The 14389-nt window shown below is 49.5% G+C and overlaps 1 protein-coding gene across 1 annotated transcript; it reads right to left on the bottom strand.

Annotated features, from left to right (window-relative positions):
- Positions 1–4460: 4460 nt before the first annotated feature.
- Positions 4461–10248, bottom strand: SPATA19 (spermatogenesis associated 19; the record flags this gene model as incomplete). The annotated part of the gene is made up of 7 exons (XM_082660462.1): positions 4461–4509; positions 5685–5760; positions 6042–6119; positions 9093–9184; positions 9362–9454; positions 9946–10002; positions 10171–10248. The coding sequence occupies 6 exons, from the start codon at positions 10246–10248 to the stop codon at positions 5694–5696; spliced, it is 465 nt and encodes a 154-aa protein (XP_082516588.1). The 3' UTR covers positions 4461–4509; positions 5685–5693.
- Positions 10249–14389: the final 4141 nt, after the last annotated feature.

The raw sequence follows: 14389 nt of genomic DNA, 5'->3' as shown, positions 1-14389 counted from the left end.
CAGGTGCCTGAAGCTGGAGCCAAGGGCACACCGCCCGCCGCCCACCCCCGGCCAGCACGCACGTCTGGCTCCTTTCCTCGGGTACCCTGGCAGGTTCCACGGGGTTCTCTTGCACACACCTGTAGGCTACCCGCCTCCTCTCCTGCTGTGATCTCCACCACACCCTGCCTTCCAAACATTCAGGGCCAGGCCTACGTCCCTAACTGTCCTCCACACCTTCCCGCAGGGGTGTCCCCTGCCTAGAAGACCCCTCCTCGTTGCCGAAGCCTGGAGAAGCCTCTGCTAAATGTCCCCTCTCAGGGAAGTCCACACTTTCTCTCAAGCAGAGACCACTCCCTCCTCTGCTCTCCCGTCTATGCTCACACAACCCTGAGTTATGTCTGTGCCTGTCGGCCTTCCACCACCCTGAGCCCCTGAGGATGCCACAGAATGATCGCCTGGGGAGCCGCTCACGGCTGCACGTAAACGCTCAGGACGCTTCGAGTCAGTAGCCCTACCGTAGTTCATGGATGTGGACGTGCACTGTAGTCATCATTAAACTAAGATGCTCAAAGGCCTCCCGTCTGCTCATGCTTCCCAAGTGGCAATAAGATCTAAACCCTGAGTCGCACACAGGCTTCACCTTCCGGAAACCTGTTTTTGCATGGAAATGGCACCATCTGGTGGTTTCCGGCAAAACTGGCGCTCAGTTTGGACTGTGGAGCAGGTGTTGTCCCTTCACTGAACTGTGACCCAGGAGCCTGAGGCTGAGAGGCCTGGCCAGCTGAGCGTCTCTTGGCGCCTCCCCAGGAGCGTGAGGAGAGGTCGGGAAGGCAGAGCTTCTGGGACTGCAGAGAGTGGCCCGTGGACCTCTTCCCTCCCTCCATCCTCCTGCCGAGGTCTGGACTGCAGCCCTGCCCTCAAAGGTCAGCCTGGTCCTGCCCCAGGCACTCTCAGGGGCCACCCCTCCAGCCCAGCCCTGTCTGTCCATCCACCTCCTGGACATCACATGCAAGGCCACATCAGGACCCAAACTGAGCCTACCCCATGAGACCCTTCCTGGACAGTGCACCCCTGTCGCCAGCTGTCCCCACATCCCTCCTTCCCTACTCTGCAGGTGCCACCATCACCAGGTCACCTCCGTCCTGTCTCAAGCCCATCCCCTCGCTCCCTGGGGACCCCTCCCGGGCTCCTCGCCCCCAACCTGCACCTCAGCCCGGTTCCACAGGTAACACTCCTGGGCTTCCCATCTCTGCTGGGGCAAGGCCCCACCCGCGTGGCCTGGCCCGGGCCCCTCTCAGCTCCCTCCTCTGTGCCCCTCTCCCTCCGCTCCTGTCCAGCCAGAGCAGCCTTGCTGCTTTTCCTCCTGTCCTGGAGCTCCTGCCTGGCCAGTTCTACTGCCGCTCTTCTCACTCCCCTCCTCTGCTACATGAACAGGCAGAGGGAAGCTGGGAGGGGACAGGAAGTGATGGGAAGGAAGTGCAGGCATTCCTGACCTCTAGATATAGTGGGGCAGGGGCTAAGGAACCATCCTACCTCTACCCCGTCCCCTCCACAGTGTCGGGCTGGCCAAGGTCACCACCACCACCACTATTGTCCACCGGAATGACCCCTCACCCCAGCATACTGCACAGTACGTACTGCACAGTGGTATGGCCTGAGACGGCCTGCATTCCAATCCTGGCCATGCATCTAATGGTTGTGTGGCATCAGGAAAGCCACTTAACCTCTCTGAACTTCCAGTTCTTCATCTGCAAAATGAGGTGATGATTTTAAAATAAGCGAAAGTAAATCTCAGTTCTCTTCTCTGATCAGGGCAAGTTCCCATTATACATAGTACTCCTTTATGGTAGTTGAGAAAATTGTGACTAATGTAGTCTAAAACTTGTCTCCCCTGTCAACCCAAAAGTTCCACCAGGACAGGGACAGGGGTTTTGTTCACTGCATGCTCCCCAGCCCAGCCCAGCCCAGGGCCCACACACAAAGTGGCTAGGAAGGGGGGCCTGGAGCCAGAAGGCTAGGCTGGGCTCCATCACTCCTCTATCGCAAAGTGACTCTGGTCAAGGTAACCACCTCGCGGTCTTACGTGGTCTCACGTGGTCTCCTCGCTAATAATAAAAGTACCTACACCAGAGGGCTGCTTGGGTTAAGTGCTTATAGTCTCTGGTATGTGCTAAGAGGTCACCAAACACTGGTTGTTATTCTACTAGACACTCAGTAAATGTGAGACGGTACCTCCAGTCTCTGGTCTGTGTGTAAAGAGCTTGGAAGTCCTCACCCGTCCTCGCAATAAGAGAAAAAGCTGAATAAAACAAAGAGCAACAACTCTTCCCAGATCCATCAGAGAACTAAGGTCACGGGCAAACCGCTGACCTGAAACTAGGAGAGACAGACAGGTGGATACAGAGACTCACAATGTACCAGAGCAGAACCTCCAGGAACCAGGGCCAGGGAGCAAGGCTTAAACTATAGCTGATGGACTACTGGTAACTCAGTGTGGACAGGCTGGAGAGTTAACAAGTCCAGGAGGCCAGTCTTAGGAAGGACCTAAGGAACCCCACCAGGTTCTCACAGTGAAGATCAGAGAAACCTCCCCCACCCCCATCTCCCAGCAAGAGGAGGGGAAAATAGCCATTTTGAAATATGTCTTAAGCATTCTGTTTTCCTTAACAAAGGCCTGCTCTCAAGGAAAACTATTTTGCCAGAGCCTACCTGGCCGAGGGAAGGAAAATATTCAACTGTAGCCCCCTCCCGCTTTCCCATCCCTCCTGAGGTAGGAGTTGGAGGAGAAACACATGTGAAGGTCACAGGCCAGGCACACAGGTTAACTGAGACCAAGACCAAGTTAGAGGATTACAGGATGCTCCCCTCCCTGCCCCTCACACCTCACCACATCAATAGAGCTCCTGTAAAGTAAGAGGGGATTACACCTCAAAGAACTGCAAGCTTCAGGCCCTATTTAAGGAAGAATCTCTAGGGAAACCCAAAGACAAAAAGCAAGGACGTGAAAGGAAATTTTAGCCTCTGACACCACAGCTGCTGGAAGGAGTAAACACAGCCTGACCCCTAACCAGACAAGTATAAAACCTCACACTGAAGGCCTGTCTACCTCAGTTCCTCTATCTCATTCATCTTACCTGGCTTTCAGCAAAAAACTACAAGGTATGATGAAAGGTGAAATATACATTCTGAAGAGACAGAGCAAGCATCAGAACCAGACTCAGACATGGCAGAGAGGTTGGAATTACCAGACTGGGAATTTAAAACAACCTTGATAAATAGGCTAAGGGCTCTAGTGGAAAAGGTGGACACCATGCAAGAACACATGGGTAACATAAGTGGAGAGATGGGAACCCCAAGAAAGAATCAGAAGGAATGCCAGAAATAAGAAACACTGAAATAGAAATGAAGAATGCCTTTGATGGGCTGATCTGCAGACTAGACATGGACAAGGAAAGAGTCAGTGGGGTTTAAGAAACGTCAGTAGTAATTTTCCAAATGGAAAAGCAAAGAGAAAAAAAAAAGAATGAAAAGAAGTGGAAGAGAATATGCAAGAACTGGCGGACAATTACAGAAGGTGTAACATTTGAGTAATGGGAACACCAGGAAAGAAACAAAAAGAACAGAAAAAATATATGAGGTAATAATAGTTGAGAATTTTCCAAAATTAATGACAGACCCCAAACAACAAATCCAGGAAGCTCAGAACACCAAGCATGATAAACACCAAAACATCTACACCTGAACGTATATTCAAACTGTAGAAAATCAAACACACACACAAAAAATCTTGAAAGCTGGGGTGGGGGGACCTTACCCAGAGAGGAGCAGGATAAAAACACATCCAACTTCCCTTCAGAAACCATGCCAGCAAGAAGAGAGTGGAGTAAAATATTCAAAGTGTTGGGGGGGGAAAAAAAAACCCTAGACTTCTGTATTCTTCAAAGCTGGCCTTCAGAATGAAATGGAAATACTTTCTCAGACAAAGGAAACTGTTGCCAGCAGACCTGCCTTGCAAGAAATGTTAACAGTTCTTCAGGAGGAAAAAGGATGTAGGTCAGAAACATGGGTCAACATAAGGAAAGGAAGTGCTCTAGAGGAGGAGTAAATGAACATAAAATACTTGAGTGAAATAGACATGCCACACCTTCCCCAGGAAGTCCTCCTGCCCCAGCACAGCCCTGCCCCTAACACCCCAGGAGCCCCAGCTAGCCTGCTTCACACAATGGTAGGGGCCTGTCAGCTGTCTCCCCGCAAGGCTGAGAGCCTGTGTCCCCAGAGGCAAGCCCGTGACGTGCTCAGGGTCCAATGAATGAATGATGGCAAAGCACTCACACCAGAGGCTGGGATGGTGGTTAAATAGAGCATCTCTTTATCAGCAGTTCAGCAAGAAGACTCCAGTGCTGCCACTGTCACAAGGAAGGGCTCACCCACTGGATTCTCTCTGCCCAGGTGTGGTCACTCCTCAGGTCAAGGGGGGTTGGACATCCTTCCGACACAGGCAGCTCCTTGACCCTGAAGGGCATCAACCTGGGAGGCAGGGAAATGCCCAGGGGCGCATCACGGAAATGTGCAAAGCCTGACAGGCAGGGCTGGCAATGCCTCCTTAAGCCCGCTGCTCTCGACATTCACAGAGCAGGATGCAGGAGTGGGAAGACCCACGAGGAGGAGGGGTGGTGTGTCAGGCAGAGCTGGTGCGGGAGCCTGGCTCTGCACCTTCAAACACAGAGGTGCCCGCAGGCACCCCCGACTCCTCGTCCCTGCTGACGTTAGCAAACCACTGACACGGCGCTTGCCACGTGCTGGACCCCATGGTCCACAAGGCAACGTCCTGAAGTCAGGAAACAGGCACCAGGGCATGAAGCAATCGCCCACGCTGGAGCTGGAAGAAAGCCATCACCTGCTCCCCAGGGTGGCCTAACCTGTACTGTGAGTACAGCTGCACCACCACACCCTCCTCTTACAGTCATTTGGGTCAGATGAGAAACCTGGGCAAAGTGTCTTGTGCAGAGCTGGCATACAGTAAGCGCTCAATAACTGCTAGCATACACCTCCACGGCCCTCCTCTAAGCATGCTGGTGGCCCCCCCATCAGCCGCCACGATGATCAGCATGGTCTCTACTGCGTGGCAGGGGTGCAGCAACCTTTCCCGGACAGGTACCTCCTGGAGAGGCAACTCCTGGCCTTGGCACGCCACCACGCCACCTTCCAGAGCAGCACGAACAGCCGCTGCCATGACCGCTGGTGCCGTGTGCAGGCCGAGAGGCCACACGAGCCAAGGTCACAGCCCTGATCGGGGGCTGGGCCAAAACCTGTGCGCCCTTGCTCCCACCCCAGTGCTGTGTGACCCTGTGACTCAGAGAGGGGTCAGCAGACCAGCAGCAGCTACACCCAGACCAGAGCTGCACGTCCCACCACAGCCTCGACCGCCCAGCCCCTGAGACCCCGGGGCCCGTGGACAACTGAGAAGCACTGGTCTGCGACCCCACAGTGAAGACTCAGAGACGCAAACCTGACCTTGACTCCAAGTCCTTCTGGAAATCTAAGAGGCGTGGCAGGAGCCTCAGGCAGCTGCCTGCTCCCCGACCCCCAGTGGCCCAGGTGCAGGCCCCTTGCTGGTATTCTCAAGCGCCACCCAGTGCACCGGCTCCCTGCCCAGGGAGGCCGTCCTCTCGGCCCGGCCCCTCACCTGTCAGCCCTCTCACCTGCTGCTCTCAGCAGTCTGAGTAGGAATTTGTCTTGTGAAGCTCCTGAGATGCCTCATCCGTAAGATGGCATATGCTGCAGGGGACAGAGGAGAGGAGAGGAGAGGCAGTGGGGAGACCACAGGGCGGCAGAGCCCCCCCGAACGCACACACCCAGACCGTCGCACAGGGCCGGGTGGGCCGGCAGCCCGAGCCTTGGCCCAGGAGCTGAGTCCCGGGAAGAGGCGCTCAGCCCAGAAGGGCCCCTGGCTTGGCCGGGCCCAGGGCTGGAGCTAAGGGAGACCCACGGAGAGGCCAGCAGCGCTCCACCCACCTGCCCCCAGTTAGGACACAAATCAACTCCTCTCAAACACTTACCTTCGTCTCACCTGCTCTATCCGTTCTCGCATGGCATCATTTCTCACCTCGCTTGGCACTTGAAAGATACGGGTACGGCTGTAAAACACCATCAGACGTTGGGGTTCCCGGGTTCCTTCTCTTCTAACCAGTCACCGTGGAACCTCCAGGGTTGGAACCACGGGGGACCATAGCTCTGACCCTGTCACCATGAGCTTTTGAGCTGCACCTTCACCCTCCTTGTATCAGTAACACAAAGCGTTCTTTTTACTAACCAAGTACCCCTGAGCCCCCCAATGATCCTGGGCAGGTAGCAAATGGTCCTAAGGAGAGTCAAGGAGACAGAGAGGTTATGCGCCTTTGCTAGAGTTACAGAGTGAGTCTGAATTCCTCTCCAGCTTCGTCACCAGCTCTCTATCATCAGCATTGTGCCACAGTCACTATGATTTAGAGATCCTTCTAGAACATTCTGTCACAAAGAAGCTGCAGGCTCCTCTTTGCTGCTGTTTTTGTTTCATTTCACTGTTCTGGACTTGCCTTCCTCACCACAGTCCACTTCATGCCCTTCCCAACTCCACACCCCAACAAACCCTCACAAACCCTCCACTCCAGGAAAAGCAGCCTGCCCACTGGACCACCATTCTTGTGCCCACCGGACCACCCCATGCTTGACAGTGCCTTCTGGGTAATGCCTTGCTCTAGGTGCTTTGGGGTTTTCCCTGTGAATTCAGCTTTGATACCGCCTATGAGGACCCGCAGCCCAAACGTGCTCCGGAATATGGCTCATATAAAATGGAGCTGGTCAGTGCCCAAAGAGAGAGAGAAGAAAGGACAGAGGGCCTGAGGGGACAGGGGGATGCCTCCGAGAAGAAGGGGACACAGAGGCTGGACGGGGTGGGCCAAGGTGCCAGGCTCCTGCCCGTGTGGAAGGCCCTACCTGGCTCGGGCTTCTGTGTGTCCAGTCCCTGCCCAGACACGGGTCAGCCCAGGTGAACGTCCTGCTAGGAACCCTTCTGAAGCCTAGGCAGCAAAGCCGAGAACCTGTGCAGCCCGGCCCCCTACTGTGCCCTCCTACTGGTGTCCCCAACATGTCCTTCAGTGCTCACATGCTTCTCCATGCAGGTCACTTGTATCCTTTCAAATGGGGAACTTGGTTTATGTTGTTCTCTCTTCCAGAGGCCCTAGCAAACATCAGGTAGCCAGTACACATCTACCATATAAATGAGCATTCAGTGGTGCTTAATAAAGGGATATGCAACCCTGACTACGTACTTAACGAAACTAATAGGAGGATGCCAAAATCAGTGGATCGGAGGGAGAAGCAGGCTGAGTTTATTGGTTTAAAATCTCCACAGAATATCCAGAGTGGAGAACTTGTATGCAGAAAATTGACTGATTTCTGTCCCGTGTCTCCAAAGCTGTAACCTACTTACGCTACACAGCCAAGCTCTAAAAAATACCAGAGGATGATGTTCAGATTGTCCAAACCAAGGAACTGCAACAGCTAGAGCAGGTAGCGTGGCCAGGTCAGGGGAGGACAAGCCTCCCACATGCAGGGTGGTGGACGGGGGACAGTCACCAATGTTCATGATTTGGGCGACCTTGGCCGGCTTCCATCCAAAAAAACCCTTTCCCAGGGAGGCCTCAAATTAGACCATTCCTCTTATGCAATTCTTGAGCATTTGAATCCTCTTTTAAAATGCTAATGCCACTGGAAGGGGTAAACACAGGAAAACTGTACATCCTGAAGCAAAAACAAATTTCTTGAGAAACATATCTTCCTTGATAGGAGACAGCAAAGCTGGCGATGGGGGCACAGAAAGGAAGTCAAGTCCAGAGATGAGAGAGGGCTCCTTCACAGCGGGGGGAAGCCCAGTGGAATCCCACAATGACTCTACTGGGAAAAGAGACCATCCCAGAAGGAGGCAGGGAAGCGTGTGCCGAGGCAGTGAGCCAGGTTCCAGGCCCAGCTCCCCTGCCTGGAGTCTTGCTCTTCAGAGCCAGGAAAGGTGGTGGCGGTGTAGATGGTCTGTGCAGGCTGGGGCTGACAAAGCAGCTACTGTGGAGCACAGAATTCTAGCCTCAGGGCTGAGAAACCTCCTCTCACCTCCTCCCAAGAGGAGGGCTTTGGCTTTTGCACTTTATGAGCCTATTTTTTTTTTAACATCTTTATTGGAGTATAATTGCTTTACAATGGTGTGTTAGTTTCTGCTTTATAACAAAGTGAATCAGTTATACATATACATATGTTCCCATATCTCTTCCCTCTTGCGTCTCCCTCCCTCCCACCCTCCCTATCCCACCCCTCTAGGTGGTCACAAAGCACCAAGCTGATCTCCCTGTGCTATGCGGCTGCTTCCCACTAGCTATCTATTCTACATTTGGTAGTATATATATGTCCATGCCACTCTCTCACTTTGTCACAGCCTACCCTTCCCCCTCCCCACATCCTCAAGTCCATTCTCTAGTAGGTCTCTTTAAAGTGCAGCCACTTCTGGACAAATCAAGTGCAAAAACAACAGAAATCTGAAATTTATTCAGAAGCATTTAAGAAATGGTAAGCAAGCCCAGTTTTCCAACCCCTCTAGTCATTTTAAAATTTAGCAATGAGCTGGGCTTTCAAGATAGCAAAAATATTCCCTTAAGACCCCAAAGTAAGGGCTTCCCTGGCAGCGCGGGTTCGAGCCCTGGTCTGGGAAGATCCCACATGCCGCGGAGCAACTGAACCCATGTGCCACAACTACTGAGCCTGCGCTCTAGAGCCCGCGAGCCGTAACTACTGAGCCTGGGTGCCACAACTACTGAAGCCTCCATGCCTAGAGCCCGTGCTCCGCAACAAGAGAAGCCACCGCAATGAGAAATGAGAAGCCCGCGCACCGCAATGAAGATTCAACGCAGACAAAAAAAGAAGAGACCCCAAAGTAAGGCTGAAAAACTCAAAGGAGTCAACGTCTCTAGAGAAGGAGGGCCGAGGGTTTGTGTTGGCCAGTAATCCCAAAGAGGGGGGCTTGTGCTTTCTCTGCTTCCCCCTCCCCACAGCGTGCCGAGCTTGGGGCAGATGAGATGCTTTACCTCCATCTTATGAACTGGATTCTTGTTCTTTCCTCCAGGACCTCCTGACTCTGGTTTGTTAACAAACCAGACTTTGAGAGGTGGTGCTTCACCTAGGAAATCCGGGTGGAGTCCAGTGGTTACTGCCCAGCAAGGACCCCACGGCCAGGGTGGAGCCCAGCCTGGACAAGCTCTGCCCACTTGCCCAGGACCCTTTGCGGTAGGACCCACCTCCCCCTTTCCCTCCCCTTGCCCCCTCCCCAGGATGGGCGGCTCAAAGGTTCCATTACCTCGTCTCTGGTCACATGTACATCTTGGCCATGCGTGGGAGGGCAGTTGGTGGACATCTTCTCCTTTATGTCCTGGGAAGCCTCTTCTTCAGTCTGAAAGACAAGCAATTTCCCTCAGAAAGTGTCACTCTATCTGGCCCCAATTCTCCCTCCTCTTCCTTTTCCTGTTTCTTCTTCCCCATCACAACACACACATGCGTGCCCACACAAACACGCCGTATCGCACAGTTCCTGCTATTAGCTCGTCTACTGCTACCTTCCTGTGGAATTCCAGGGACTCAGTAAGTCATGGGCTCAAGGTCCTCCTGAGACACCCTGCAGTGGGGCCACGCATCTGAAACCCCCTCCCCTCCTGTGTGCCTGAGAAGCAGGGCGGGGCTGGTGGTGACGCCAGCCCATCTCTGGCGAGGGGACAGCCTGGGTCCTTCTGGACATGTGGTGAATCAGACACGGCTCTAGGCAGGCTGGTGGGCAATGAGCTTGGGTTTCCTGGTTGTAGGGGGAGGGAGTCCAGCTCCCTGCACCCACTGAGGTCAGCTCTCTACAATCTGTGGTACCCTGAGTCCCAGAGGAATCTCACTCACCTTTTTCAACCAATGCTGTACTACAGACACAGCCTCGCTCTCCACAACTTCCACGTCCTGCAACAAAGTGGTAAGTCGATGCCCTCAGAATACAGAGAGACCCAGCCCCTCCTCCATTATCCACAGTTAGCACTGTGAGATCTTCTCTCCGGAAGTGCAGCAGGGGCTCAGGGGGGAAACGATACCTGACACACTTTCCACGTGGCTACCACCAGCCCCACTTACCGAACTGACTTTCGGTGGGAAGGGGAACCCGGCACCTTTCCGGGCGAGAATGTACACAATCCATGTTGTAATTATCATCTTTGGACTTACACCAGGCCTCCTTCGTGGCTCCCTCCTTCCACTGAAGCAGGCTGAGAACTCCTCTGGCACAAGGAGGTCCTTGGAGGGAGGTGCCCACCTGATTGGCTGGCCAATGATGATGTGACAATGACCTCCTTTAATCCCCAGGGTCAGAGTGTAGAAAAGAAAGGTGAGGAAGTGTCCACATTAGTGATGGCCACAGCTCAGAAATGGAGGTGGGAGGTGGGCAGTCAGGATATGAGCCTGAGAAAGATACAAGAGGGAAGTTACTGAATCAAAGATAGAAATTACGGAGGGTAAGGGAGGCTTATGGCTGGTCACCCACTCTTGAGCACTGCTGAAGCAGAAAGAGATTTTATAGTCAAAAGAATACATTTGTAACAAAATAACCTGGGCCCTCTAGACATTCGTTCAAACCACGCCACAGCATTTCTTATTCTTCCTCTTACAAATGGGGAGAAAGGGCCTGTCCGCCCAGAAAACATCAAAGATGGAGGAGCACAACTCTCAACAAGGACGTTTTACTTTTGTGTCTATTTTGTTTACACAAGTGATTCAAATCACAAAAAATAATCCAAACAATAAGAGGTAAAGGGTAAAAAGTGTAAGTGCCATTTCTTGTGAAGATATTTCCTGATTTTCCCAAGCCACCCACAGTGGACTGCCTAGGTGGAAATGGAAGGGGGGCTCTGTTGTGACTTCATAGTTGGGGGCAAACAATTGACAGGGGCTCAGAAAACTGCTATTCCCATCTAGAACCTTCACCAGGGAAGTGAAGTTCACGATATCCTAAAGCAAATGTTTAGCTGCTCTCTAAAGTAGTTGTAGCCTAACCCTGAGACTATTCTCAAGGTCTCAGAAATGAGGGTTGTAATCCTGTCTCCACCACTAACCTGTTATGCGATGTTGACAAAATCATTAGTCCCTCTGGTCCTAGTTTCTTTGTCTTCAAAATGAAAAGAAAAGGATAATGTTTCTAGTTTTCTTCCAGCTCTAACAGTCTATAAATGTTCTATTCCGATTCTTCTGAAGAGTATAGAAAACCTTTATCTCACTCTCCCCAACGTCCCGAAAATAGCCACTATATCTCCTCACTCTCAACAAATCATCTCAACTTTACATCTTCTCTAGGCTATGCCAAGGCAACAAACAAGTCCCCAAATGAAAGCCGAGACTCACTCTCACTCTCAAAACACAAGTTCAGGGTAGCTGTGCTCCACTTGGTGACTTAGAGATACAGGGATGAATCCGTCCTCTGGCTCCATGCTGTCAGCATGTGACCTCTATGACTGCCAAACAAAGGAAGAGAACACATGGAGGAATAAAATCACCTCTTCTGTTCCAGCCCAAAGGCTTCTTCTTAAAGCTTTTTGGCCAGTATTAGTCATATGACCCCAAACCAATGCCAAGGGAGACTGGAAACTGCAAACCAAAAGATGAAATTACTCATCAACACCTCTGTTTCTGCTACTATCTCCTAAAAACTCTTTCCATCCTTACTGATGTAATTTCATTGTTTGAATACTTAAAACATCAATGTTATTCAAAAATTAAAACTACATGAAAAGACAAACTCAGGGAAGTTCCATCTCCTTCCCTGTCTCTTCAACTTTGTTCTTCAGAAGGATTTTCATAAGTTTCTAGGCTGTGCATCTGTGTTTATGTTTCCAAAATGAAACACATACATAAATCTATTCTCACATTTTATTACTATGTTATGAAATGCATACAGTAAAATATATAAATACATTCACAGCTCAGAAAAAAATTTTAAGCATGTGTGCACACACGCGCACACACACATACGTGTGTTTATATACACACACGCACACACATACACATGTTTAACCACCACCCAGATCAAGACATAGAACATTTCCAGCACCCCAACAGGCCCCCAGACCCACAAGGGAACCAACATTTTGACATCTATCACCATAAGTGTTTTGCCTAGTATCCCACTGTATTACCATAACACAAATTATCTATCAAATTTACAACTGATGGACATCTGTGTTATATCTAGAAGTTTGACGCTTTTTAAAGTACTGCTGCTACGAACATTCTTTTACCTATCTTTTCCTTGACATAATCACTAAATCTTCTGTACATATACATAACAAAGAGCAGAGTTGCTAGGTCATAGGCTTTACATATATTTAGTACTAGTATATAACAGAGTACTGGGGACTTCCCTGCTGGCGCAATGGATAAGACTCTGCACTCCCAATACAGAGGGTCCAGGTTCGATCACTGGTCAGGGAACTAGATCCCACATGCATGCCGCAACTATGAATTCACATGCCACAACTAAGGAGCCCATCTGCCGCAACTAAGGAGCCAGTGAGCTGCAACTAAGGAGCCGACCTGCTGCAACTAAGACCTGGTGCAACCAAATAAGTAAATAAACAAAATATTTAAAGAATAAAAATAGGGGCTTCCCTGGTGGTCCACCTGCCGATGTAGGGGACATGGGTTTGTGCCCCAGTCCGGGAGGATCCCACATGCCACGGAGCGGCTGGGCCCGTGAGCCATGGCCGCTGAGCCTGTGCGTCTAGAGCCTGTGCTCCGCAACGGGAGAGGCCGCAACAGTGAGAGGCCCGCGTACCGCAAAAAAAAAAAAGAATAAAAATAAAAACAAATTCTCACAAAATGTTAAAAAAACAAAAGAGTACTGCAAGGCAGTTGTACAAACTACTGCCTGTAATAGTTACTTCATGTTTCTGCCAACATTTGTTATTGTCACTATTTTAAAGTTTAGACAGATGATTGGAGTTATAATGCTAATCAGGAATAGTTTACTTTTCACTTAAGTGATTAATGGCATTATGCATCAGAGCTACATGGTAACTCTATTTTTGAGGAACTGTCAAAATCTTTCCTAAATGGCAGTATCATTTCACATTCCCTCCATTAATACATGAGAGTTCCAATTTCTCCACATCTTTGCCAACATTGTTAGCATCTGTCACTCTGATATGAGACATTCTAGTGACTATGAAGTAGTATCCCATTGTGCTTTTGATTTGTATTTCCCTAATGATTAATGATGCCACGCATCTTTTCATGGGCTTATTGGCCATTTGTATATCTTCTTTGGAGAAATGTATATTCAAATCCTTTGCCATTTTACAATTGACTTATTTGTCTTTTATTGTTGAGTTGTAAGAGTTCCTTATGTATTCTGTGTACAAGTGTCTTATCAGATACATGCTTAGCAAATATTTTCTCCTATTCTATGGGCTGTCTTTTCACTTTCTTGATGATATCATTTGAAGAACAAAGTGATCAATAAAGTCATTATTTATCACACAAAACGATGAAGTCCAATTTATCTATTTTTACTTTTGTTGCTTGTGCTTTTGGTGCCATATCTAAGGAACTGTTGCCTAGCCCATGGTCATGAAGATTTATTCCTTTGTTTCTTCTAATAGTTTAACACCTGTAGCTTTTACATTTATGTCTATGGTCTATTTTCAGTTATATACGATGTGAGGTGGGGGGGTCCAACCTCATTCTTTTGCATGTGGAATCCAGTTGTCCTAGCACCATTCGTTAAAAAAAGAAGTACTTTCTCCATTGAACTGTGTTGGTACCCTTGTCAAAAATTAATTAACTATAAATGTAAGGGTTTGTTTCTGAACGGTCAACTCCTTTCCATTGATATATGTATCTATCCTTATGCCAATGCCACACTGTCTTGATTACTATAGCTTTCTAGTATGTTATGACATTGACAAGTGTGAGTCTCCAACTTTGTTCTCTTTTTTAAGATTATTTTGGCTATTGTGAGTTCCTTGCATTTCCACATGAATTTTAGGATCAGAACTGTCAAGTTTTGCAAAAAGAAAAAAAAAGCCTTGGCATCTTGATAGGGATTGCATTGAATCTGTGGATTGATTGGAGAGTACTGTCATCTTCACAACAATCTTCCACTCCAAGAACATGGAGTGTTTTTCTATTTATTTATATATTCTTTAATTTCTTTCATCGAAGTTTTGTAGTTTTCAATGTACAAGTCTTGTATTTCATTTATTAGGTTTATCCCTAAGCATTTTATTCTTTTTGATGCTATTGTAAATGGAATTTTCTTAATTTCATTTTTGAATTTGGCATTTCTTCTATATAGAAATATAGT

The sequence above is a fragment of the Grampus griseus genome (assembly GCF_964374135.1).
Source record: "Grampus griseus genome assembly, chromosome: 8".
NCBI lineage: Eukaryota > Metazoa > Chordata > Mammalia > Artiodactyla > Delphinidae > Grampus > Grampus griseus.
This window is presented reverse-complemented; position numbering and strand designations above follow the sequence as displayed.